The sequence below is a fragment of the Zophobas morio genome, unplaced genomic scaffold (assembly GCF_036711695.1).
Source record: "Zophobas morio isolate AGI-343-1 ecotype UQ-CSIRO unplaced genomic scaffold, CSIRO_AGI_Zmor_V1 ptg000325l, whole genome shotgun sequence".
NCBI classification, from domain to species: Eukaryota; Metazoa; Arthropoda; class Insecta; order Coleoptera; family Tenebrionidae; genus Zophobas; species Zophobas morio.
In genome coordinates, this window is record NW_026972429.1 from 1 (window position 1) to 26,107 (window position 26,107).

Sequence of the window (26,107 nt, forward strand, 5' to 3'; positions counted from 1 at the left end):
TTAATTGAAACGCCTCAGATTGTTTGAGCTCGGCTTTCAAGAGCAACTAAACGATATTATCAAGCAGATTCCTATAAAAAGACAAACTTTGTTGTTCTCCGCTACCATGCCTAAAGCTTTAGCAGATTTTACTCAAGCAGGTAAGAGAAATTTTTAATTTTTTTTTAATTCTTGACTACTGAAATTCCAGGTTTAAAGGATCCCGTTCTAGTTAGACTCGATTTGGAAACAAAATTAAGTGAAAATCTCCAAGTACCTTAATTTTTAAAATTTTTTAAAATTATTATTAATTAATATTATTGATTCTTTTAGCTTTCTTTTATAAAAGTAAGAAGTGAGGATAAACTCGCTCACTTGTTGTATTTACTTTCGATCAAGGTTCGCTTTTGAACATCATGTATATATTGTGGCGTATAATGTAAAGGGAGTTATAATTAGCATCTACTTGCGCACAGACGTGCGCGTTTATCATTTCACGCGATGGTCAATCTTTTCTCTCTAGGTCAAAGCAGATGCTCCAACTTTGGTGTTTGTTGCGACGAGGCATCACGTGGAACTTCTAAAGGAAATTCTTGTTCGGAATGGCCACTGTTGTTCGTACCTTTACGGATCTCTCGATCCCATTGGTCCGCAAATCTTTTATTTTCTATGAGTAAACTAAATTGTTGCTGATTAACTAGAAAGAAAAATTCAAGCCGCCAATTTTCGGGAGGGCAAAACCAATGTTCTTGTCGTTACTGATGTCGCTGCAAGGGGGATCGACATTCCCCTTCTCGAATGCGTGATTCACTATCACTTTCCTGCTACTCCCAAGGTTTCCCTTAAGCAATTTTTGAAATTCTAATTTTTTCACGGGATCCGCTCGTTCCCTGCAAGCTCTTTGTGCATCGGTCAGGTCGCGTGGCTCGGGCAGGCCGTCACGGTACTGCTTATGCATTGGTTGCTCCGGATGAACTGCCTTATATGCTTGACCTTCACCTCTATCTCGGCCGTCCAATCGCTTCTACCAGCGCTAGCGGTTCCCTTTTTTGACTTGAAGGCCCCAATCGGGTGGTGCTAATAGAGGCCCCTTGCTTAAAGAGACCCCAGATGCGAATTTTTTTTGGTGTGTTTCAGAAGGAATTCTGGAGCCCTTTCGCGAGTGTTATTCCGACCTTCATTCGCGCAGTACCGATGTGGTATGCAACAGTTTTATGTTAGTTTAGTATTTTTAGCAGAAACTCACATGTATGTCCACCGATAGCAATCTCTTTTTCGAGTCTGTCAAAATGCCATGCAGATGTACCTCCGTTCTCGGCAGAAACCCTCAACTGAGTCAGTGCGCCGCGCTAAAGAACTTCTTGAACAGAATTTTGGGGCCCACCCGGACTTCTCCTCCGCTCGTATTCTTCATTGGTGTTTTTTTGTTAACTAGACGAGCATAGTAGAATCTACAGAGGACACGACTCGCGAAACTTTTTTGGCTCAAGTGAAAAACTTTCGGCCGTCTCAAACCATTTTTGAGTATAAAAAAATCAAGCACCCCTCAAACGAACTGCTGGACTTGATGAAGCTGAAGCGCAAGCAACATGACGCTTCTATTCAGAGGCGAAAGTATTTAGCTTGGCCTCGATATAATACAAGCCAGTTTGCTTATTGGTATCCCACGTGGCCAGGCGGGAAAGAACCGCTGGCAAAGATACGGTGCAACCTCCCAGCGACGGGCGCGAGAAGCCGGCTTGCGAGCTGAATATAGTGATAAACGTGCCAAAGTCCAAAAGTTACTTTTTTCTAAAGTCTTATTGTGCAGAGTCATTACGGTTATTCTCTTCGTTTAGGCGAGCGAAGCGAATTTTTCATTCCGTATCGCCCATCTAATTATTATCAAGAAAAAGGGTTTTTTGCGCACATCGCGTGGCTTCTGGCCATTCCCTTTACAGAGTTTTCTTTAGATTGCGCTCATCGGAATGCTTTCAGTCTTCCGTCTGCAGTCAGATTCTCGACTTGACTCAAGACGAAGTTGAGCAGCATGAAAAACCCAACAACTTTGTTAGTTGTAAAGACACGCCATTGGTCAGTTTTGAATGATAAATTATATATAGAAAAAATGGGACAGAAAAAAGAAAAAGTTCGTTGGTGTTGAAGAAGACAAGAAAAAAAAACGAATCAAGAACGAGGCGGGAGTCTGGATCAGCGCTTCTTATAATACGCACAAGTACTTCTGCCCTCGCCTCTGTGGATTTGTGTTTTCGCTATACTTTCTTTATCCGCACTTGAGATACAAAGAATGGAAGGAGAAGCACAATATCGGTCATTCCGGAGAAGTTTTGGACCATTCTCCCCACGTGTCCCCACATGGCCGCCGCAATAACCTTTCGAGGGTTGGTTGTAAAGGTATTACTTCTTGCGAGTGCGTCCAGAACCCTCGAGCAAAGACTCACCACGTGCATTCCTTATAAAGGAGTGCGTGCCAGGAATGAGCTCAAAACGAAGGAGGTTATATTAAAAGAAAGGCGCAGAAAAGAAAAAATCCGGAACCACATTAAGAAAGTTCGGGGAAAAAAATTAAGGTATTGGCTTTTATTGGTTGTATTATATTCTTAAAGTATCGAATGTCCTCTATCGGTTACAGGCTGAAGAAGAAATAAGGAATGAATTCTACGAACCAGTACGTATTCTTTAGGGTCTTACAAGGAATAAACTATATCTGGTCGCCATCCGCTAGACTTGCAAGGCTTGGTCATCCCCATAGTTTTCTCTAAGACGCCGATTGGTCTATGTACAATCGTTAGAATAATGCATATAAGAAACCAAGAGGAGGTGGGCCTTACCCAAAAACTAGTAAAGTTGCGCCAGCAGCCGCGATCGTATTTGTTTGTGTATTTTCCCTGCACAGCGAAGGAGCCATTCAGAGGGGCAAACAGGAAAAAGTACAAAGATATACATTGGCGTCCTGCAGGTAACTAACCGACCGAGCATGGAGAAGAACTTGCTCATTGGTCGTTAAATTGACCGTAATCTACATAGAAAACACGTGCTTTAGTGTCTCTTCGCAGAAGGGCGGAATTCCACGCCATTGGGACCTGATACAGTTGCGAGAGATTCATAAAAAAAACCCAAAACCCGTGGAAGGCTGCCGTTAGACCCGCCCAGCACACCTGCCATACAGAGCAGCACTCTTTTATATAGCGAAGCTTTGGCGTTTTTTTTAATGAGGCTACCACTGTTTCCGCGTGAAGGCACTGCATAGATAGCACTGATTTACTGTCGGCGCTCATGCACGTGTGTCTGAGATCTTCCACCCCCTTTTAGTTAGTGTACCACCGCTTCTTGGCTTGTAATAGCTTACAGTTTATGCATAAGCAAAGGTAAAAGTAGCTTCCGAGCGGCAGGAAAATGAGAAAACCAATAAAATATCTACTAGCCGGTAGAATTATTAGCCGTCTCGGATTAACTAGTAGACAATACACCGAACCTGTGATTTCGCCCGCCCACGCAATTGTTAATAAACGGACAGTGATGGTCAAATAGGCGCACGCACTCCCCGCATTGGCTGCAGTGCTTGCTTCTGGTAGGCTTTAGCAGCTGTGCATTGCGGCAGTCAGACGGCGTGCATTTTCGCAATGACACGGAATTATAACCAAACAAGTGTAGCACACGTGGGCTTCGCCTATCTTTTCTTCCTCTGCGCGGGTAATGATCTCAGTTAGTCTGATTACTTCGGCCTCGCGGATGAAGCCAGGATCACTTCCAAGGAGAAGGAATAAAAGTTTAGCAGACGCACTCACGCTGACCAATAGCATGTGTATCACCACTTCCACGAGAGATACAGCGAGTGGCAGCAGCAGTAGAACGATATAATAAACGCTATTAGTAGAAAGTCATGCTCGCTGTTAAGAGGAACAAGCCACACTCCAAAGACAACTAAAAAAAAATATGAATAAAAGTGTGACACGCTCTGTAACGGCGCTGTTCCTACCAAACAAGAGCGTCAACGTTCCAACCACAATCCCGAACGAGAAGGGCTTCTTGCCATTCAGCGGCCAGAAAGCTCTCGCAGTGAATGCCAGGAGCAGCCATACGGCAATGATACCAATGAAGGCCTTTATAGCCGGGAGGGCGGCTACAAGAAGGAGATTGGCTAGCAGTGCGACCCCTTTATTGTTAATGGTGCAGTTAGAAACGAACAGGAGTGGAGGAAGGGGAATAGCCAGGGCGACCCGGAAGTACAAATAGTATAAGTCGATGTAGCCATTGATATTTGCTAAGCGGAGAAAATTTATAGAAGCGCCATCTTTTTATAAATGCAGTGATTTTTTTTTGCTTCTTTCCTTCTGAAAACGCCTCTTCAAGAGAAATAAGTATGAATAGTAACTAAACACTAGCGTCGCGATTACATAGATTTAATAAAAACCAGCATCCAGGCCAGAGCAGTCTTTTATGTCTATTCTCGCGCCTCTCTCCAACAATTCCGAAACAACTTTTAATTTCCCTTTATCAACTGCCCAGTGAAGCGCTTTCTCATATTTTTAAACGTAAAAAATAGTTATAAATTTGAAGAATGCCTATTTTTTTTCACCTGTTAATCCGTTATTGTCTTGCAAATTTAAGTCAGCGCCCAGGCCGGACAGCGCTCTTACTGTATCAACTGCTGTGAAACTGCACGTAGATATTAATAATATGAGCGTTTGACCCGTTAAGAAAGTGGACCTGGTCACCGCCCACATTAAAGGTGTTATCCCGAACGCATCTCGAGTGTTTACTTCCATGTAACACTTTTCAACAAAATAAATGCAAAGCTAAAAAGTTTTTTATAATAAAAATCTAAATAAAAAAATTGCCAGTTATATATATATAATAGTAGCTAAAAACTTGATTTTTGCTATATACTTGTGCTTAAAAAATTGTTCAAGAAAATTTTGTATTTTATACAAGAGGATATCCAAACTGAGCAGCTATATGAAGCGCATTGCACCCTCTATTATCTTCTTCGTAGGGATCGGAACCGTAGCGAAGAAGAAGAATAATCGTGTGCAGGTGACCCTGGAAAAGAATACTTTTACATCCATACGAACGGGCATATGTGTAACAAGATTCTGTTTAGTGTTTGCTATATAGTAGCTGCATTTTCTTACACGGTAAACTGCCCAGTGTAGGCTTGTAGAATCAAACTCTCCGCAATGTCTATCATAGATTGCTCCCTTTTGAAGCAAATACCTTTTTGTATAATTTTTATTTGTGTTATTGTGAACTACCTACATTGCCTATGGATAAAGAAAGTAAATACCTAACAACTTCCCTTCTGTCGTTTATGGCTGCCCAATGCAAAAGGGAAACACCTTCACTGTCTAATAGATTTACATCATAACCTTCAATTTCTATTTTTTGTCTATAATAAGTAAGTAAAGAGATTATGTATTAAAAATAGAAGTGTTCAGCTAACCTGCAGAGTTCCAAGAAGCCTTCTTGGACAGCTTTAACAAGGGTTAACTCAGAATCATTTGTTGTACTATCTAAGTTATTCATACTAATACTAAGTCAGCATAATTTATGTATAATTTTAATAATTATGGTTTAATATTTTAATTTAAAGCAATTACAAGATTATTGATATAGTTTCTTACCGGTAATTAAACTGTTTTAGAGCCGTCAGTTGTAGTTATTTGGGTATATAAATGCTTTAAAAACTTCAAGTGTAGACTTGGAGCATTTGCTATATGTAAAGCCGAAAGTATAAAACTAAACAAATAAGGTAAATCGAAAAGTAAACATGCAGAGGGCAAAGCAAGAAGCTTACTTTACTATACTATATAAAACTATATATAAGTTATATCAAGTGAAGGAACTACTGTTAGTAAAGTAGATTACAACTCTGTAAAATTTCAAAATACTGCAGGGATTATTAAATATGTAAACTGACTCTGTAGCTCAGTATTAGCTTAATTATCTGCAAAATTGTTGGTTTTAAAACCCGTAGCGAAAACTTGCAAAATTTAGCAAACCTTACTGTTTATACCAATTTTTTTATTTCTATTATATCGGCAGCTTAATTTTTTTTGAAGTTATAAAGATGACACTGAGCTCAACATCGAAAGGACAACGCCGGATGGACTCACCGAAATATATAAATGATTAGAAGTTAGGTGGTTTCTCTAACATAAACTACCGAAAATTCTGAAAATTTTTTCGAGTTATTTAAAAATTCTAATATTTATTAATGCAAGAAAAGAACTTATCAAAGTAATTTTTTTGGAACAAAACTTTTTTTTTTTGTGAAACTTGAATAATATGTAATTCCTCATGATTATTTTATTTGTTTATTTCGTATAATTAAATATTAAACATTTTCAAATTCCTTAGTTTCACTCTATTTTTCAAGTGAACAAAATTTTTAGCAGTTTAAAAAAAAAGCAAACTTATAATGGGTATTTTTATATTATAAATTTCAAATGGTCAATTTCCTACGGGCCTACTAATAAGATTTATTTGTACGTGAATATTACCTTATAACCTACATAGACTTAAATGAGTATGGCGCCACGTTGTTTTAAAAAAACTGTAAGTAATACGTTTCTACTTAACTAAATTTAACTTTTTCGAGGCTGAGTTTTCCATAGTTAATAAAATACATTGGTTGGTACGAATAGTAATAACCTTGTATTTATTTATTTCTATTGCTTTGTAATTTTCATATTGCACAATTCTCACGGCTATCTACTACTAAATATGCTTTGCAATAATCTCTTTGTCAGAAGAGCGCTATATTAAATAGGGGCAAAGCATCTTCCTAAGGGCATGCAGAGCGCACGAATTTTAGAACTATTACTATCGCGGTTTATCAATAAAGAAATAACAATTTTTTATCACTTCACTTTACCGAACTTTAAGATGCTTCCTTGCCGCGGAGATCTCGATAATTGGGCAACGAAATATAATACTTAAGTATTTATGGTTGCTATTAAGTAAGATATTGACATTATTTTATAAGAGAACCCCTTTGGTTTCCTTGGAAATAAAAAACAAGAATTACAATCTTTAAAATCTTGAATAGTTAGCGAACTTTTATTTAATTAGAAGCGCCCTATTACTAATTTACTATGCGATCTATCTTATGGATTTAGCAAAATACTTAATAAGGTTGTGAGATACTTATAATACTAATAAAATATAATTTTAACTCATTTAGTGAAATATTTATAGTCCCATCGCTAAAAAAATTATGGAAATCTAAAGGTTTTATTGTCTAACTGAACTTTGAATTTTCATCAGAAATATCAAATGAAAAAGATTTTAGAGATTAGTAAATGTTTTTTAAAATAAATGGGCGACTCGCTTAATAATTTACTTATGGACGATGAAGATCCCTTGAGGATCTTGCTCCTTTTCAAAAAACAAGCTAGTAAAACATTAAGCAATAGAAAATAATATAATTTATATAAAGTTTTCAGTACCTGTTCAAAGGAAAACCGGTGAATACGTCGTAATTATAATGTAAGTGTACTATCCAATTTACCACCAACATGTTACAGTTGTAATTCTTATCCAATTTATTCAAGTAAGCAGTCACTTTACTTAAAAACGGGAGTATCTTTACATATATATATATATGACATAGCCGACTAGATATAAATTTATACGAAACTTAGTACCATTGCTGTGTAACCACCTATAATTCCTGCATTATAAACCTATAGAAGTTTTTTTAATTAGAAAGTTCATCTGTTTACGACGAGCTAATAAATAAACCTGCTTATGAGTTTGTATTCGCTCAAGAACTTTTTTATTAGCTTCTTCAGTCACACACCAGTTAAATCTAATCAAAAGCTACTTTTTTATAAATTTTTTATTATAGCCCGTAATAAAACAACCTGAACTTCATCCAGAGATTAGAACGCATATTTTGTCCCCTGTCCTGACCGATATATAACCGGTTTCCAATTACTCTTACTAATTCAAAGGGATTCATTCGAAAATAAACATCGGAAATATCTAACTTTCGATATGAACTTTTTGTCCCAGCTTTTTTCCAAATTTCTTAAAAAAACCTGTAAAGAAAACCGCTTTGATATCCAAGTGCTCGCGAAGATACTGTTGGTAAACGAAGAATCGCTCATCGTTGGTAGAGCGATTACCCAGTTTTACTTTTACAAAGCGAATCTAATAATTATTTTAACCTTATATGGTTAAGATTACAGTTATTAATTATTAAAATACTTTATCTGTTTGAAATTTGCCTATAAAATCCGTTTGTAAACCATCATGAAAAATAACGGCATCTAAACTCAGTCGACGCACGCTTTCATACCAGCGTTTGATATAAGAAAAACTATATTAAATATACTAAACCTTATAAATATCTATACTTTCCTAGAGAAAAACCTATCTCCCGCTACAGAACGTCCGCGTTGTGGATCAGTTTTTGAAAAAAAGTAACACGCAAAGACTACTCTACGGCCTGAACCTTAATAATAATATATACAGAATTTGCGCCTCAAAAAGTTAAGTGCTGATTGCAACAAAAAAAAAGAAAATAAAAAGGACAACTCCTTATAGAAATTTTAACTAAAAGATTGTTGTTAAAAACGATTGCTTTATATTTTATTTATTAAAAGTAAAACTTTATAAAAAGTGGCCTTAGCTTTCATAAGAATAATTTTGAATTAGTAGAAATATTACTTAACGGTAGTAATAGATTATCGGTGTGTACAAAAATTTTTACTACGTATGTGCAGAGTCAATAGTTAAGGAAAAATTAAACTAAGTATAAGAAAAAGTATTGCTAATTTATACAACCGAATTTTAGTGCTTGAAAAAGTTCAAAATAAAAATTTTAATAAGACAGTAATACAGCGAATATCTTAAAAATTGACTTGTTCGAAAATGAAATGTGATAAGTGGATAAGTCGTTAAAAAACATAAATAATTCTTTTGAAATTTTTAGTTAGTGCATATATCGATACAATCTCTGGACCTTTTTTTTATATATCGTCACTCAATAAAGTAGTGAGACAAAAATTATTTGAATTTTTCACTATTGAAGAGTATAAACAATTTAGATTGATTCATTTAGAATGATCCTTTTAACAAAGCATTTTGTTTAAATATTTTTTTTATAAAAAATTATAAGTTGCCAATTCACCTTTAAACTTTTATACAATGTTTTTATTAGATATAAGTATTTAAATTGATTATGCGCTAAATAACTCTCGAGCTTCTTAAATTTTATATATTTTATCGATAACCCAGTTGTGAAATATATTCTTAAACCAGACTTTCTATTGTTTAACACTTCCTTGAGTGTTATAAATAAAATTTAAATACTATGTAAATTTTGGAGAAACTAAATGGAAACACGAAGCATGCCTTAAAAATTAAAGTCGTTAAAAAAAGTTACCTCCTCCAATTAGACTCCAATTTAGCAAGGCTACCTCAACATGTAAAATAAAAAGTCAAATTTTTTAATGGTATAAAATAAAATATAAAAACTTTAATAATATATTTAAATCTAACGAAATATTTTATTAAAGGGAAAAAATGTTTAAATAAGAAAAACTATAAGAATTGTAAAATGAGTTCAATACAAAATTAATAATCAAATATAAAAAGAGTAAATTTTCTTATTATTTTAAACGAAAGCAAGCACAAAAAATAAATTATAAAATTTTAAAAAATAGTAATGATTTACTACTTGTATTACTCGTTAAGAAACTTATTAAACAAATAAAATTGATATATCAAGCTCAACGTACTCTTACATACTACTAATATTTTTACTTAGCCCTCATCGTCATAAAGAAATTAAAATTTTTAAAATTTTTTTTGTTTTAATATCCTTTGATAACTGTTTTGCTATACATAAGAAAATAGTTTGAAAAAAAATATATTGAGTTATTATATAATTTGTTCTAAATTTTTTTTGCTATATTAAATTTATTTTTCTAAATTTTTATTTATTTTATCCTAAATGTTTTACTTCGTAATCTTTAAAATGATAATTTATTTTTACTTTTTGTAATCCGAATTTTTTAAAAAATAATTTTAGATATTACTTATCTTGTTTAATCTTATTATTTTTATTCATAAGCTATTAATTATTATTGTTATTTTTAAAAATTAGGATATCGTTAATAATTATATTTGTATTTTTAAATATTTTAATGGCTTTATAACATGTCTTTCGAAGAAAATATAAATTTATGTATAAAAAAATATATTTTATGATATATTTATATACAAAATCAGTAAATAAAGCTTTAAACAATAGTCTCTGAGACAATGTTTATAAAATTCCCCATTTTTAATTTACAAAATATAACTAAATAACTATAAATTATGATGATTTTAAATATATGAAAAAAGTATGGTTTTATTTTAATAACAAATAAATAAAAAACTGTTGTTTTAAATACAATTTAATTTTTAATAATTAGGATATCAAAAGCAAACCCTTCAACGTTTCTTTATCATAAGACTTATCTAAAGAAACATTTTCTTTTTTTTTATAAAACTTTAACAAAACCGATAGAAACCACTCCAAAAGTGCTTCAATAGCAGCTAAAAAAAATTAAAAAAAAAAAAATTTAAATTGGAATTTTTATTTATTAAATTTTTTTTTTAATAGTTTAACAGTAAAAAAGGTAAGACAGATTTTTTGTTTTAAAATAATTATGTTAAATAATAGATAAAAACTAGTCAACTTTACTAAATACTACAAAAATAGAGCTTATTTTTATGTTTTTTAAGCTTATAAAGATTTAAATCTATATATTTTAAATTAATAAACTTAGCAAAAATACTCAAAGATGAAACTCTCTCCAAAAAAACTTATTGGAATAAATATACACACCCACTATTCTATTAATAATTTATGATCTTAAAAAAAAAGAGAATTTCTCTTAAACCCTTTTTAAAGGCTTCATTTCGTCGAGAAAAGATCTGTTTAACTTTATTTAAAAAAGATTCCACAAGACCTTTCCTGGTCGAAAAGAGCTCTAAACACTTCATTTGTGTAGCTATTGGGATAGCAGTACTTTGAGATATCTATAAGCAATATAATTACCCAAAAAAAAAATTAAAAACCTAATAAATTTTTTTAGAAGAAAAAAAATATTCTTTTGTTTATATGTCAAACGTTTAAATAAAAGGAGGAAGGTTAAGCGTTGCAGATAGTAACTAGCTAGACTTGTTGCTTACCCAAATATTAAAAAATTTTTAATGATATGGAGTCAGGCTGTTAATTGTGTTCTTTTCAGCTATATAGCACACACGAAAATTTTAAAAAGCATAATGATATAAAAATTATATCAGTTTAAATATTATTTAATAGTAAACCGCTATATAATATAAAAATGAGTCGGTTTAAATAAATTCGTTCACCTGTTTTCTCTTAAAGTAAAACGATTTCTGTTTTACACGTCAATTTTCTAGAACAACTAGAACTCGAAAGGTATGAAGATATAACCAGGCATACTCAAAAGCGCTTTTAAGTTAGAGAAACGACTAAATTCCTTTAGTAACAGCATTAAAATAACTTAAAACAAATTTGAAATAAAAGATCCCTTAAAACTTAAAAACTGTTCCATTTCAAGCTTTCCTTAATTATATGATATTACTCTGTATAATATTTTAAAGTTCTTAGTTAAACTTATCGTTTTACCAAGTAGTAAAGTTTCCAATCTTTTAAATGTCATGTCATTACTCTACTTAAACGTTTACCCGACCAGCCAAACAGTTTAGAAACCTTTTGCAAGTGGTGACGTAATATAAAATAACTGAGGATAAAGCGAGAAACTTCATGAGATATAAAGTTTATAGTTTAAATTTGGCATTGCACAGGTCTCTTTATGGTATACTAGAATAGTATAATAATACCTAATGCCATTACAAACAATGAAGTCGCATGTATATACCTTCGCAAAAGGTTAAAAGAATTTCCATTAATGGATAATTTGTTTATCTTAAATTTGGTTCTCTAAATGTACATGTTTAACTAAGGTTGCATTTAAATGACAAAGTCGTTATATTTACCATACTTAAATATATAAATATCTGGTACCAAAATTGCGTTTATCCTAGAAAAATTAGTTTATAATGTTTTTGGTTAATTTATCTAGTGGTTGGGGCGTGTGCACCGGCGAGAAGCACTTTCAGCCCCCTGACAAGTCAAATCTCTAATCCCCAGGGGCAGGGATAGTGCTGCGGAGTGACTTTCTCCGAGAAAATCGGAACACTCGTGCTACTCGCGCCCGAATCAAATCCAAACGGTCTGCGCTCGACTTACCGAGCATCCGCAAAGGTCAGAGTAAAATTATTTGCTACTACTTCCTTGCGGATAACTCACGTGTAGGTTGGTTTGCGCATGTTAGTCTAAAAAGTGCATATCTTTATATAGAAAACTCCTATATATATATATTAATTTTATAGATCAATAATAGTATAAGGAACCCCTTTTCTCATAATAACTTAAGAACCATAAAGATTTTTACAAGAATAGGCAATATAGTTGTAGTTCCTCTTTATTTAATCTAAAGTTATTTTCTATTAAGCTAAATAGACTCTACGTGAGACACTATGTTTAAACAAGGTGAAGTCTATATAGCACAAGCCATACTTGTTAAACGTACAAGATAATTTTACTAGACTGCACTCCATATTAAGCCTTAACTTTTTTAAATATTTACACCATAAACTCAAATTTATAATATTGGGTATACCTTAATCTTGTTTTTGAGAGATTCTAAAATTTCTGATATGCTGGCCGAGATAGAGTTCTAGAAGAGAAAATAAATAATTATTTTACCGTAATATTAATAAATAAATTACTTGCTTATCTATTTATTTGTTTTTGTCTTTTACTTATCCTAAGAATTACTTTGAAAAACTAAAGTATACATGCATCCTTTGCACTTATTAATTAATTTATTAAGTTAACGACTCTAAACTATACTATTATAAAGAGACCGACGAGGAAGGGATACGATAAGTTTGAGTATAACTGTGGGAAAATGGTTCGTCGATTAAGTTTGTGACTGCTGAAACAGCCTCGCTTATATGTTGAAAAATAAGTTTTTCGTCTGTAAAAAATTATTAGCGAAAGTTAATTTATGAATGATGAAGGGCCGTAAAATATATAAAAAAGCATTTTTACTGTAGCCTATAAAGAAATTTCAACATAATAAAGGCCAAACTATGTTAAATTATATTTTAAATACTAAAATAAGTACACGCTTGCACCTAAATATAATAATTTAAAATAGAATATTGTTAAATATAGGGTTTTATTATCAACATAAGGGACATACTACTCCTATTGGATACTTATATAATATTGCAAAGATACATACTGTGCTTAAATAGCCTAAAGTTTAAAAATTTTAAGAGATTTTAGTTATAGCTGATTATAAAAATATTTAAAAAAGCTTTAGGAAATTTTCTGTAAATTAAGCTTGTATGTATGATAAAACAGAGTATGGTAAACGGTAAAAGTTTTATCCACAACTATTTAGTTTTTTTAACAGACATTTAAAAAAAATAACTGTATACTAAATCGGTCTAGAATAAAAGGTTATAACATACCTCCCTCCATAACTCTTACAAAAGTTGGTATTGAACAAAATCTTATATATGTATATATCTATTAAAATAAAAGTAGATTCTACATTTACAATAATGAATCAGTTTTTTTTACTTGGACCTATTTTAATTTTTTTGCAGGTTATTAATGTTAAAAATCGCATTTTCGCTTGTGTGAGTATCAATACAACTATTGTGTAATAACCGTAACTAAACAAGAAATATTCCTTGTAGAGTATACCTAACAATTAAAAAGATACTGCTTTGATAATTCTTGTATTATATATATCTTCTAAATAAAAAGACACTATTTATCCATTATATGACTATAAGTGTTAATTAATTAAATAGGTAACCCCTGCTGCTAACCAAGTGCTAAATTATTTTCAGAATTACGAAAAGAAAGTACTGCTGGGAGGGGAATGTAACAAAGCAAATCTGGCAAATTTTATGCAAGTGGAGGACATCGAAAATTGAAGTGTACTCACCTCATTTATAAACTGCGATGCGTTATTGCGTTTTGCTTATATTCTATAAGATTAAGGGAAGAATAGAAACTATAAATTATAAAAAGGGTTTTTTGTTAATTCAGCGTGGCGGAAATGATGAACCTCTCTGTTTGAGTATAACTCGTAACTTGATCAAATGTTCGATTATTGTTTACTTTTGAAAACACTTGTGTCACATAATTTTTAACTTTGAAATATTTTGTTTCTATGTGACTTGCTACAGTAATACTTGTAATAAATACTAATCTATAAATTCATAATTTTAATAGCTACGCCAGACTTTTTTATAACTACTATTTTTTTTATAAGCCAAGAAGATATTAAAGTAATAACTAAGCATATGGATTAATAATATTATTATAAAAAAATTCACTTCTATTAATAAAAAAGTAAATTATCAAGTACAAACAATATATAGAAGCTTTTAAGTATAAACAGTTATGGTATTACTAATATTAACTTTAGGACACAAATATGAATTAAAAGTTTTGCAATCGTCCACTTTTAACAAGTTATTTAAAATATGATGAAGATTGTTTTGGGAATCTAGCCCCTGGCCAAACAGAACTCCCCTCTTTACCCCTATTATCTGAATAATAAAGAATTAATTAATTACAATAATTTTGCTTTCATCTTTATAAAGATTGCCTTTTTTTTTAATTCAGAACTTTTGTAATCGGCTATTGTTTTAAAGGACTCTTCAAATCCTTGTCCAAAATGACCCGGAAATCCGTTTGCATCTTACAAAAAAGTCATAAATACGTAGCAAAGTTCCATATCCTTTGCTTTGAAATACCATAGAAGAAAGTAAAATTATTTTTTAATGTTGCATAGAAGCTTAATATTTCAGAAAAACATGTTAAGGCCTCTGCGGGGGACTGCCCTCTACGGTGAAAGTGGAAGAAGTTAAGATCATCTATATTTTTAGAAAAATGAAATAGATAAATTTTTAACGATTTTAAAAAACATGAAGGCAATTATTATTATAATTATAAATCCTAATAAAACCTTCTTCCTGAATGAACTCCTTATAAAGATAAATCGTCGAAGCAAAGTCACATGGATCAGCCCGCAAAATTTTCACGTTATAATACTTTAGTTGTTCAACCCAATATGTCAACTCTACCTTTATGAAAGGAACTCTACAAGTAAATCCATAAAGCTGTGTAAAAGTTAATATTCTACTTGATGTATTGGTTCCTCCTCTAAAAGATCATCAATTACTACTACTTTATCTCCGCGGCTGCTTAGCTGGGTGTCATTAAAAAGCTTAAAAATAATAACAAAAGTCTTTTGTAAAAAGTAACATATTACTGATTTTATAAGATGATAGCCGAAATAGTTAACACCAGAGGTAAAGTAAAAAAATTTAGTACTCCGTGATGGCCTTACTTTTTTTTTTTCGACTACAAAATTTATTCCTACTCAAAACAAAAATTTATGATTAGGGTAACATTATTCTTTTTTTTTAAGAAAAAATAAAAATTACTATTCTGTTCGGAGGGCCAAACTAAATTACTAAGATACAAAGAATTCAAAAGCCATAAAAATACTAAAGATAATACTAACAGTCTGAGACTCGAAAACTTGAAAGTGAAATTACAAAAAGGTACTTTTACTCTCTTCATGCACAATATTATAACATGAACTTTTTTATCTACTGCCCGTCTTAATAATCGGTTGTACTAAATAACAAGCTGTGTTCTTAAGATATAATAAGATGACTGTTAAGATGGGCCCGAGGGTTGAATAGTGAGATAATGGGGACTTTTTTATAAAGAAAAGGTGGAGTGAATTTTAAATTATATTTAAAAATTTTCAAAAAGATCATTTTTTAGTATTGTAGATAAGATATTTTATAAGTAAAAAGCGCGTTTTTGTGAACCCGACTGTTTTGGGTAATAGCTTCTTAAACTTCTAAATAACATGTAAGATATGTAGCATATAATTTAGTACCCGCCATCGAAATACAAGCCCTTTTCATTCAAATATACGTAAATAAAAATGTCGTTCTCGATCCCCAAATATTTGGTAACGCCAACAGTATATCAAATATTCTATCAAATCCTCTTTGCTAATAATTTCTGAACTCTTTATTCAATTATCTTTGCCCCTTTATTTACTCATTAATAACGGTACACTTATTTATTTCGCAAAAGTTATAATTTTATTCTTTAATCCTTCTTTCACCTCCTAAATTGACAAACGGGCCATTCACTAAACAAGAATATAATAAATCTGGGATTTTTAAAATTCCCTAAGCGTAATACAGGTTTCATTGTTACAAAAAAAGGTTTATTATTTACAAAATTTAGGAAGCAGATAAATTTAATATTTATAGTTTCAAAATTTAGTTATTATACCTGGAAAACTCTAGTTTTACTAATAACTTTTCCAAGTAAATAGTATACCTACCAAGCCTTATTTTAATAATATAATAGGTTAATTAAGTCTAGGGAGTAAATTTTAACCTTTTCCTAACTTAAATCTTAAAAGTCAGTAATAAATTGTTAGAATGGAGTTTTATTTAAATTATAATGCAAACAATTTAATTATAGTTTAGATCGTCCAGTTTTCCTTTAAAGCTTCTTTCATTAAATTCCTTCGAACTATTTCGTCTTTTAAAAGATCCTTAAGTTCTTCCCCTTTTTTTGATTTCAAAATAAAAGTTGGTGTTTTTAAAATGTAATTATCAAAGCCTCTTGCTTTATCAATCATTCTAAGAGTTTGAGTAGAAACTTCTAAACTAATAAAGATTTTAGAAGATAAATCTAGAGTACTGAAATTTCAAAATTTGGCTTAAATAATTATTTTATCTTTCCAGTATGATTTAAAAAACAAAATTTACTTAACACGCCCCTCACGCTGTAACAAAAATAATGCTTCAATAATGTTCGCTTAAACAAGAATAACTATATTCATTTTCTATCTTAAAACGTATCTAAATTCAAAGCATATATAAATAATCCTTACTTCAACGTTTTATTTAGAATTTTACTATATAAGTTTTTATTATAAACTTGCGGTTGCTTCACGTGCACGGACCTATAATTAATAAGTATAATACCTTTAAAAAAAAGAAGAACCCAAAATATATACCTCTACCAAACATAAAAAATAATAGACTATATAATAACGATAGTTTACTTTTTCCCTGAAAAACTGACTCTGACCCGTCGAATTTCGTCAAGGCCATGAAATAAACCTTTCTGCGCCCGCTCTGTTATTAACTTTCTAACGTTTGGAATGCCAGTTTGCTTTAGATAACTACCATTTTTCCCCATTCTTTAACAAAAACAAAAAGGCTGCCTCATAAATCTATCAACCTTGCAAAACTTAACTTTTTATTAAGGGGCATTGGTCTCGTGTTACTTATAGGCAATGAATAAGAAAACTCCTTACATAACACCAATTCCTATAGGCTTAAAGAGTGTCAACTGGTGCTTTCAGATGTGCCTTCGATGCTTTTTAGTTTAAGGAAATAAACTGTAGTTTTACTTTGTAGAATGAATGGCGTTCTTGAGATCCCACTCACTTCTCATACTGGTGAAGAAGAGTTTTTAGAAGTTGAAAAAGATAATCTGCCAGAAGCAGCAGAACTAATTTATGTATTAAAAGCAGAGAAATCTCCTCTTAGCGTTTGGCTACACGTTGCTGTTAGTTAAATTTTTTTATTTCTGTGTAACCTTATTTTCTAGAATTTTAATTGATAGAAAACCTATCTAGAACAAGGTCAATCTCTGGGACTATGCCAAATTCTTAGTGCCGCAACTGAACCAGGTTTTTTTACTTGCTGCCCTAATTTTCTTCCATATTTTTATTATAACTTAAATTCATTTTTAAAAAGAGAATGCGAAACTTTATTCAGGTTCGACAGCGGATAAGATCTCTTGCCTTACCACATTGAGCGCTTACTATTTGCAACTTGCTGAAAACGAAAAAGATAGGACTCAGAGAGAATCTTACATTGAACAAGCTATTAATTATAATAATCGAACTGGTCAACTTGATATGAATGTAAGTTATTTTTAATAATAATTAATTGATTCTCATAATTAAAACGCCTTTTTTCGATAAAGAATTTACAATGTTGGCTTGGTCGAATTGTTGTCGGTCTTATAAAAGGTGAATTTGAGGCCGCAAAAAAATCCATAGAGTTTGTTTTAAAAGAGGTTAATTCTTACTTTTTAAGTTTTGAATGCCTATTAAAAAAAGTTAGTAAATAGCATCCTGCTTGCGTGCCTGCTAAATTAGGTCTTGCTTGTATATATTATAACTCCGGTGAATATTATAAAGCGTTGGAAATTTATCGAGAGGTTTTAATTTTTCTTACAAATTCATTTTATTCAATTTTTGTAGTTCAAATTTTTTTTTTGGGAAGTGTTTAAAATTAAATCCGGGTGGCCCCGCTGAGCTTCGGTTGGGTATTGGCCAGTGTCTACTGAAGTTAGGCAGAGTAGATCTCGCGAGAAAAGCCCTTCAGCGCACGTTGAATTTAAAACCGGACTGTGCAGGTGCCCTCGTAGCTCTCGGAACTTTAGAAATTAACAGGTTGAGCGTTATTGAGTCACAAGGTGTCAAGTTTGCATTCATAATTGGTAGTAACGAGAAAGATGGCCTTCTAAAAGGTTTAAGGCATATAAAAAAAGCTTATGAGTTGGAGCCGAAGAATTCGCTTGTGCTGAACATTTTGGCGGATCATTTTTTTTTCAAAAAGGAATACAGCAAAGTAAATAAGTAGGCAATACTTTACTCACACCGTTATTCCCTCACACGCCTCTCTTTCTCCAGTCGTACAGTTTTGCCCTTGCCGCCGTGGAAAATTCCGAAGCTCTGCCGGTCAAAGTAAGCGTTAATTAGTTGTTTTTCACGTGACTGGTAGCAACCCGTTTGCATGTAGGCGCTCAGTCACTATTACTTGGGGCGTCTTTTCCAGCTTCACGGCGGTAAATTTCTGATTCTCAGATTCGCGAGATTCGCCTTAGCTGGTGTTTTGTAGATTTCACTTCGGCCTTCCAGCACTTTTACCGCTCCTGCTCGCTGGACAGTCATCTTCTTCCTGCCCAGTATGGCTTGGGTACGTCTCGCATTCTTCAATGTTGCTTATCCCTGCTTTAAGCTGCTTTATACAATTTTAAAGGGCAGATGTACCTTTATCGTAACGACCACGACAACGCTCGACATTATTTAGAGAAGGTTTTTATTATTATAAAAAGGGGTCATATGGCTTCTTAAGTACACCAACTTTTCAGGTGTTGGACGTCTGCAAGGACAATTACGAGTGCACTAAACTTCTTGCGCATTTATATTTTACGAAAAGCCCTGGAAAAGCTTACAAACTTATTAAAAAAGTTTTTTTTTGTTGAAGTATGGGAATAAATATAGCGTTAACCCCTTTCTGGCCTTTTTAGGTCACTGAAGCCTTTGAAAACGACGCGGAAGCGTGGGTGGACCGGGCCGTTCTGGCCGAGCATGTCGATATTGAGGACGCCCTTCTTTCCTACGCAACGGCCTTAAAAATATACGAGATACAAGTTTTAGTTTAGATTTGTTCCCCTGTGCACATGGTTAGTGCTCTACTGGCGCTGCAGGGGATCCAGCCAATTCCTGAACTTTTAAACAATATGAGTGTTCTGCACTTCCACCGCGGAAACTTTGAAAAGTCGGTTGAGTGTCTTCTATTGGGTTTACGTGCTATTGAAGAGGACCAATCAGATGGAAAAACAGTTGCTTTGTGCACCTCTTCTTTTCGTTTTTTTAGTAAAGCAAAAAAAGTATTTCGAGTTGATATCGGTGACCATGACTTTCAACCTGGCACGTACTTACGAGGCTGCAGGGAAGTACGAGGAGGCGGAGGATCTTTACAAGAAGATTCTGAAAGAGCACCCCAACTATGTGGACTGTATACGCTACTTATTACCGTAGCTTCGAGCGCCCGTCCACGTGCACCTGCCTCAGGCTACTTGCGGCTCGGCATCATGGCGAGGGATAAGGGGAAGCTCTTTGGCGCTTTTGAGTGGTTCAAAGACTCCTACGCCATTAATAGCGAGAATCTTCTGTTTTCTTTTTGACATTCTGTAATGCGTTTTTTGCTGAGTATCCCGAATTTTCGCTCTTCGCATAGAACGCGCTCGTTGATGGGCAGCCTGCACCTCGCGCGCTCAGAATGGAAGGCCGCTCTGGAAACCTTCCAAGGTACATATCGTCTAAGCTATTCTCAACACACCTTTTCGCCGTGGCTGAAGTGTCGACGCGCAGGCATTCAAGCCTTGAAGCCAACGGACCAGTACTCTTGGGTTGCCATCGGCAACATATGCTTGTCGTATGCGCTGATGTCGAAGAGTGAGAAGGTCCTCTACACCCGCGAGCGTCCGCCCGCTTCTCCTGCTCACGTGTGCCACAGCAACAGAGATATTTTAAAAGCGCCTTGGAAAGCTTTCAGAGGGCTTTGAAGGCGGACCAGAGGAACTACTTTGCGGCAAACGGCGTAGGAGCCATTCTGGCTGAACAGGGCGCTTTGGATGAAGCGGGAGACGTTTTTTTACAGGTTGGTCTTTGTGCTTTGCGCATGTTTTACTGAGGCTTGATGTGGTCTGCGTTTTTTTAAGGTCCGGGAAGCCACTACCGACTTTCCCGACGTGTGGATCAACCTTGCTAATGTCTATGTGGTTGCTAATGTCTATGTGGCTCAGAAAAAGTACGTGCAGGCCGTCAAATTGGTTATATTGCGCGATATTGTATTCATAAATGCAATCAATTAATACTTATAACTGTAGTATGAAAATTGTATGAAGAAGTTTTCCTTTTCCCATAACGTTGATCTTTTGACATTGCTCTCTCGCGCTCATTACAAGCACGGTAACTTTAAAGAGTCCCGACACGTGCTGACGAAGGTCCTAATGTACCTCTTCCGGACTCGCATGCTTTTTATCCAATCATTTGTTTGCAGGCTTTACATCTTTCGCCCCAGAATTTAGATCTGCAGTTCAACCTCGCGCTGGCGCACCAGCAGTGGTGCTTGTCACTACTTCGCTCTGGCGCAGTTGAGCCCGCCGATATTGTGACGGCCAAGAGAGAAATAAAGCACTCTATTCGGTACTTTTTGCTAGACTTTTTAGTTTTATTTGTGCATAACCTTTTTTTTTGTTGGGATACGTAGGATCTTCACAGTTCTCGCGTCCACAAAGCAGCAGTCTAAGTACTTGCACACTCCCAAGAGAGCGGCCGAGGAGTTCCGCTTGTCTCGAGACTTGTACAAAAAGGCATGCTTCCGTAGAGTTGCTTGGTACTTGTGTTTACCTTGTGCGTTGGTAGGCGAATCTTTCGTATGTGAAAGCAAAGAAACGTGAGCACGCAGCAAGGGAGCTGCAGAGGGCCATTGAGAAAAAAAAAGAGCAGCAAAAGGCCCAGCAGGAAGAAGAAGAGGTTTGTTATCTTGCCTACTTGCTTCTTTTGTTAGCTTTTATATTTCTTTAAACCATTAGAAACGCCGTAAAGAGCTTCAAGAGAAAAACGAACTTTTTCTTATAGAAGCGAGAAATAAGATTCTAGAAGAACAACAGCGCGTTCTTCAGGAGCAATCACAAAAAATGGTGCAGTGTTGTAGGACCAATCACCAATTTTTTCTTTAATGACGATGTTTCATTTGCTTAGGCCGAGCAGTTGGTGAAGCGAATCAAATCTAAGGCACGTAATATTAAAACAATCCAAAAGCGACTCTCTTAGTACTCTACTATTCCAATAGAAAACAGTCGATAGCGATGAGGATATAGTCGACGTTGCCGACACCGAAAAAGTTGAGCGGACACCTCGTAAGAGAAAGCTTAGGCGGCGAGCGTACTTTTGCTTGGCCGCGTGTGCCCTGCCTTGCTATCAGTATCTTGCACGCTGTGAATAGTGACGCTGAAGAGACTGAAGAGCAACGAAGAACTCGGAAGTCACCTCCCGGTAAACGGCAGCGGCGTGAGCACAGACCTAAACTGGAGAAGGTTTGCTGTTGGTCACGGAGGTCCGCTTCTCTCCCCCGATTGGCTAAGGCTGTGATCGCTAGTACAAGTCCAAGGACGAGGTCACAAACTCGGACGCCGAGCTCGAATCGGATAATGAAGCTCTTCGCGAAGACAAGACAGAGGACGAGGGTTAGGATTGGACCTTTTCACTCTGCCACATTTTGCGTACAAAGTGGTTGTTATTGTTACAACTCAGTTCAGACCATATTACCTAACAAAATTATTATTATTATTATTATTATTATTATTATTATTATTATTATTATTATTATTATTATTATTATTATTATTATTATTATTATTATTATTACTGCTACTACAATACCGCCCAGACATATACGGAGTTGAGTTGGTATAAAATGGGCGAGATGTCCCTGTTATGTGAATTATACACAAGATGTAGAAAAGTTGCTAGTATACAAAAATTTGCACATTATCTAGTCACTCATACCGTAAAGCTAACATGCTTGAACATTTCACACTTTAATTTACAACAAAACTGTTTATTTAAATTAACTTCTCTTATTTTCTTAGACAATAAATAATCGCTGACGTTGTTTCCACTCTAGTAATTTGGTATAAAACTACCGATCAGTTAGTCTACTTTCAGTCCTAGTCAAAGTACTGAAAGCTGTAATACTAAGACTACAAGCTTTTGTTGAAAAATAGTATATAGCACCAGTTTGCCATTTAGAATTAGGCGTAAATAACCACTCCTTAAAAGAGAGTAATGAAAACCAACAGCGGTAGTCGAGCAAACTTTCGATAAGGGATGGAGAAAAACGTTATTTTTAAATTAAGTGTGAATCCCCAATTCTTTTATACTTATAATCAAATCCTTTCTCCATAGAAGAACTTTTTCTAACAAAACAAACTCAAAGATCCGGTGGAGTTTCCTAAAAAAACTCTTCTTTCTTTACGTCTTTTGTCCTCTACCTTTATGATATCCTTACGTCTATCAATGTCTTTATGTACACAACACGCGGAAGTCATCGCATCACTGATCCCAAAATTAGTTCCTACAAATATAAAATTTCTCCAGCTATACTTGAATTTTTTTTTGGGTTGGTCTAACACATTGCAAGATACAGTTAAAGTTGCGAAAAGTATAGCCCCTTTATATCGTGAAAAAACGTAAAGGATCTTACCACCCTACCGTGCTACAAACGGAGACACCTTAGTGCTCACGTTTAATACCCCGGTATAATAAATGACTTCTAACTTAGGATACAATACCTACGTTATGAACCCTTTAACTGGTACGAACGTATATCTGTTTTATAAACTGTGAGCTTAAATAGTTTTTCTTCTAGAGTTTTTTATATAACTTCAAAAAATTCTGAGTAAAGTAGTTCATAAAACAAGGGTCTATCCAATGAGCTACCTTACGAACGTTGCACATAAATCCGCACGGTTACACCCGTCCAAGCCCACAGCTTACAACGTATTCATATATTAGTACCAGGTAAAGAATTTAGAAGGCGAAAGCTAAGAGAAGCGCTTTCGACCTCTTTTTGTGCAAAAAAGTAAACTGAACCTCAAAATTAAGCTAATGCTATTCCAATCCCTGGCTAGACCGGTATATACTTACGCGTAAAATGTGTGGATCTATTGGAATGCCTCTACTAGTCTACCACCAACTTTTTAAAACTTGAAACGCAAAATTATATATTTTTATTATTATTAAATAAAAAGAGTGGAAGAAAAGGAAGTACTTATAGAAAGAATGTTTGTCAGTTAAATAAACCTGAACTGTTTAAAAAAAAATACTTTATTACGAATTAATTCTCTTAAGTATTCTATCTCCAGAATATAGAAATGCTCGTATTTTTTTAATTGAAAGCACCCTACCACACACTAGGGGGGGGGGGGGGGCATCTCGTTAATAAACAAGGCAGTCAATTAGAAAGGATCTAACTAAAATAGAGCTTGTTTTGCAAGATAAGCAGAGTATCTCATCGATGTTTACGGTAAAAACAACTTTATAACTATTGATTATAGGGTGGATGAGAGCGGCTCTAAGCTCCTATGAGCAACTTTAAACAGCGACGTAAATAATTAAATTTTAGTTATAATAAAATTGGCAAGTTTTGAAAATCTTTTAAGTAACTAACGCTAATAAAAACGGACGTAAATAATGAGGAAATGAAATTTATATATCGCCAAGCTAATGCAATTCCTCATGCTTGTAAGCTTTTATTTTATTATTTCGGCTTCCCTTTTAAACGCAGCAGAATTCTACAGGGGCATATGCGAAAATCAGCATAAGTCTTAAACCCAAGTAACTTTATTATAATATATATAACGCCATTACTAAAGCATCTTAATTAATACGCATCCACCACGCCAAACCTAAAAAATAAATGACTAGAAAAAAAATTCGCTGCATTCTTAGTCATGTTGATTAATTAGACGAATCATAAAAGAATTTAATTTGTTATAAAAGTACAATCATATAAAGTTTTCTAAAAAGCCCTATAAATTTATAAGTCCTACTATACAATTTAAATGTAAATAAAGGAATCAAAAGCGTAAAACATAAAAGCACGGTCCTAAATGGAACTTGCTATAGCCCGGACAGGTCGATGCCCCTAAACTTGACGCATTAAAAAAGGTTAATTAAAAAGTTTAAAAAAAAACCTTTCAGACGCTTGCTGCTTTAAAAACTCGACTTCCTCTTCAAGTGAACTGCATTCCTGTTTAATTTCTAAATTTTTAGAGAGGAGATCTCCCCACTCCTCCTCTAACTCTTTCATTTTAGCACCAGCTCTTGTCTGCGTAAAGAAAATAAATCCTTGTAGATTGCAACTCTTTTAGAAAGATCGACTTAGTACTTGCTCCTCCATTCTAGCTAAATTTACTAAACGGATTTCCTCTTGAAGGGACTCTAATTTAGAGCTAAGCCCCTGTGAAATCTCTTCGAGTTGGCCAATGTAAGATAACCACGAAGCTTTTCCGAAACGTAATAGAAGCTCAAGATTAAGAACTCTAAAATTTATAATTATAACATATTGATATTTATTATAAATAAACCTCTTACTTATTCAACTTGTGTTCATAAAAAATCTCTGTTAGTGTAATATTTTTCTTGATAGCTTCTATATTTCTATTTTTTTCTAACTTAACTGTTTTGTAACGACCAAAATCAAAGGTTTCCTATAAGAAAACAAAGAGTCAGTAGAAATGATAAAGACTAAAGGAAAGGAGGGACAAATATTAACAGACTTGAGGAATCCCTTGTTCTATTCTAGACAGTTCATTAGCAAGCAACTCAGTTATCTAGAAAAAGTTATAAAAATTTATTTAACAAATAAAGTTTTAAATATTTATAAGTTAAAAACGTTCTGTCCCAAATTGTTGATTGAAGGTAAGTAAGCGAGATAGTTTGAACTTGGAGCAAAAGTTGCCATTTCCGCGGTGATTAAAGCATCAACCGCCTCAGCAACATCAGGATGATTGTACTCATCATCGTAATACGGCAAGGAGGTAACTTGCTCACAAATCTCATAAACTGACATTCTCTCTGCAGAGTGAGTAGCTTCAAATAATCAATTATAGCTATGTTTGCAAAGGCGTTCCCTGGAGCCCCAATCTTACCACGTGGCTCCCAATGCGTTCTTCCCAGAAACCCCGTATTGGATGGGCGATATTCAATGTCCAGCTTTAATTTCAAGAAGGCAATGAATACTGTTTTCTTGAAATTCCAAAGGCACTGACTGAGTTTGCCACAAAGTTTGCTTCGCAGGCTGTACTTCAAAGGCTTCTCTCGTGGCCACCTCGTCGGTAAAAATCATGTAAAGGGCTGCCTCATTGGAACGCGTGTGATCAAAGCACGGCCGCCACCCCCCGACAAGTATCGGCAGTTCTGTTTTACGCTCGTGCCCATTAGTACAACTCGTAGCTTAACTAGAGATTCAGCGAAAAATCAAAGTACTCTAGTGAGGTAAACAGCCTCTAATGGCGACTGCACGAAGGTCAAGATCTAGTTTATGCTAAGAACAAACTCTCTTTGCGGTACAGTATGGTATCCGACCCATC

General features: G+C 34.1%; 4 protein-coding genes and 2 long non-coding RNA genes across 6 annotated transcripts; 2 read left to right on the forward strand and 4 right to left on the reverse strand.

Annotated features, from left to right (window-relative positions):
- The first annotated feature begins 49 nt into the window (after nucleotides 1-49).
- On the forward strand, nucleotides 50-2,683 carry LOC135119967 (ATP-dependent RNA helicase DDX54-like). The gene is made up of 16 exons (XM_064044332.1): nucleotides 50-140; nucleotides 191-252; nucleotides 313-378; nucleotides 503-626; nucleotides 681-814; nucleotides 877-1,018; nucleotides 1,081-1,178; nucleotides 1,244-1,382; nucleotides 1,437-1,593; nucleotides 1,656-1,759; nucleotides 1,818-1,875; nucleotides 1,932-2,028; nucleotides 2,082-2,194; nucleotides 2,258-2,373; nucleotides 2,441-2,549; nucleotides 2,612-2,683. Exons 1-16 carry the CDS (start codon nucleotides 107-109, stop codon nucleotides 2,625-2,627), a joined length of 1,569 nt encoding a protein of 522 aa, XP_063900402.1. The 5' UTR covers nucleotides 50-106; the 3' UTR covers nucleotides 2,628-2,683.
- LOC135119966 (palmitoyltransferase ZDHHC17-like) lies at nucleotides 2,671-5,677 on the reverse strand. Its single transcript, XM_064044331.1, has 19 exons — nucleotides 5,604-5,677; nucleotides 5,423-5,506; nucleotides 5,267-5,368; nucleotides 5,115-5,196; nucleotides 4,912-5,022; nucleotides 4,690-4,778; nucleotides 4,559-4,638; nucleotides 4,394-4,495; nucleotides 4,200-4,325; nucleotides 3,959-4,135; nucleotides 3,792-3,903; nucleotides 3,621-3,726; nucleotides 3,455-3,564; nucleotides 3,329-3,396; nucleotides 3,201-3,274; nucleotides 3,063-3,137; nucleotides 2,924-2,998; nucleotides 2,811-2,867; nucleotides 2,671-2,754 (listed from the first exon to the last, which is right to left on the reverse strand). The coding sequence occupies exons 2-19, from the start codon at nucleotides 5,503-5,505 to the stop codon at nucleotides 2,701-2,703; spliced, it is 1,683 nt and encodes a 560-aa protein (XP_063900401.1). The 5' UTR covers nucleotide 5,506; nucleotides 5,604-5,677; the 3' UTR covers nucleotides 2,671-2,700.
- A 1,846-nt stretch (nucleotides 5,678-7,523) lies between these two features.
- On the reverse strand, nucleotides 7,524-8,130 carry LOC135119964 (uncharacterized). The gene is made up of 4 exons (XR_010278455.1): nucleotides 7,848-8,130; nucleotides 7,726-7,792; nucleotides 7,629-7,667; nucleotides 7,524-7,567 (listed from the first exon to the last, which is right to left on the reverse strand). It is a non-coding gene; the product is annotated as an uncharacterized LOC135119964 (long non-coding RNA).
- Nucleotides 8,131-16,626: 8,496 nt separating this feature from the next.
- Nucleotides 16,627-17,371, reverse strand: LOC135119962 (uncharacterized). The gene is made up of 3 exons (XR_010278451.1): nucleotides 17,208-17,371; nucleotides 17,034-17,105; nucleotides 16,627-16,806 (listed from the first exon to the last, which is right to left on the reverse strand). It is a non-coding gene; the product is annotated as an uncharacterized LOC135119962 (long non-coding RNA).
- A 161-nt stretch (nucleotides 17,372-17,532) lies between these two features.
- Nucleotides 17,533-22,266, forward strand: LOC135119965 (RNA polymerase-associated protein CTR9 homolog). The gene is made up of 29 exons (XM_064044330.1): nucleotides 17,533-17,716; nucleotides 17,774-17,840; nucleotides 17,908-18,077; nucleotides 18,140-18,232; nucleotides 18,287-18,376; nucleotides 18,442-18,611; nucleotides 18,663-18,789; nucleotides 18,852-18,905; nucleotides 18,961-19,006; nucleotides 19,060-19,137; nucleotides 19,201-19,256; nucleotides 19,313-19,411; nucleotides 19,472-19,594; nucleotides 19,652-19,786; nucleotides 19,836-19,962; nucleotides 20,019-20,118; nucleotides 20,185-20,255; nucleotides 20,319-20,410; nucleotides 20,464-20,607; nucleotides 20,669-20,779; nucleotides 20,837-20,953; nucleotides 21,010-21,155; nucleotides 21,220-21,322; nucleotides 21,375-21,485; nucleotides 21,545-21,652; nucleotides 21,714-21,746; nucleotides 21,805-21,896; nucleotides 21,958-22,048; nucleotides 22,111-22,266. Exons 1-29 carry the CDS (start codon nucleotides 17,567-17,569, stop codon nucleotides 22,201-22,203), a joined length of 2,997 nt encoding a protein of 998 aa, XP_063900400.1. The 5' UTR covers nucleotides 17,533-17,566; the 3' UTR covers nucleotides 22,204-22,266.
- A 2,264-nt stretch (nucleotides 22,267-24,530) lies between these two features.
- On the reverse strand, nucleotides 24,531-25,863 carry LOC135119974 (pre-mRNA-splicing factor spf27-like). The gene is made up of 7 exons (XM_064044339.1): nucleotides 25,758-25,863; nucleotides 25,411-25,607; nucleotides 25,295-25,348; nucleotides 25,110-25,225; nucleotides 24,904-25,057; nucleotides 24,710-24,843; nucleotides 24,531-24,660 (listed from the first exon to the last, which is right to left on the reverse strand). The coding sequence occupies exons 1-7, from the start codon at nucleotides 25,861-25,863 to the stop codon at nucleotides 24,636-24,638; spliced, it is 786 nt and encodes a 261-aa protein (XP_063900409.1). The 3' UTR covers nucleotides 24,531-24,635.
- Nucleotides 25,864-26,107: the final 244 nt, after the last annotated feature.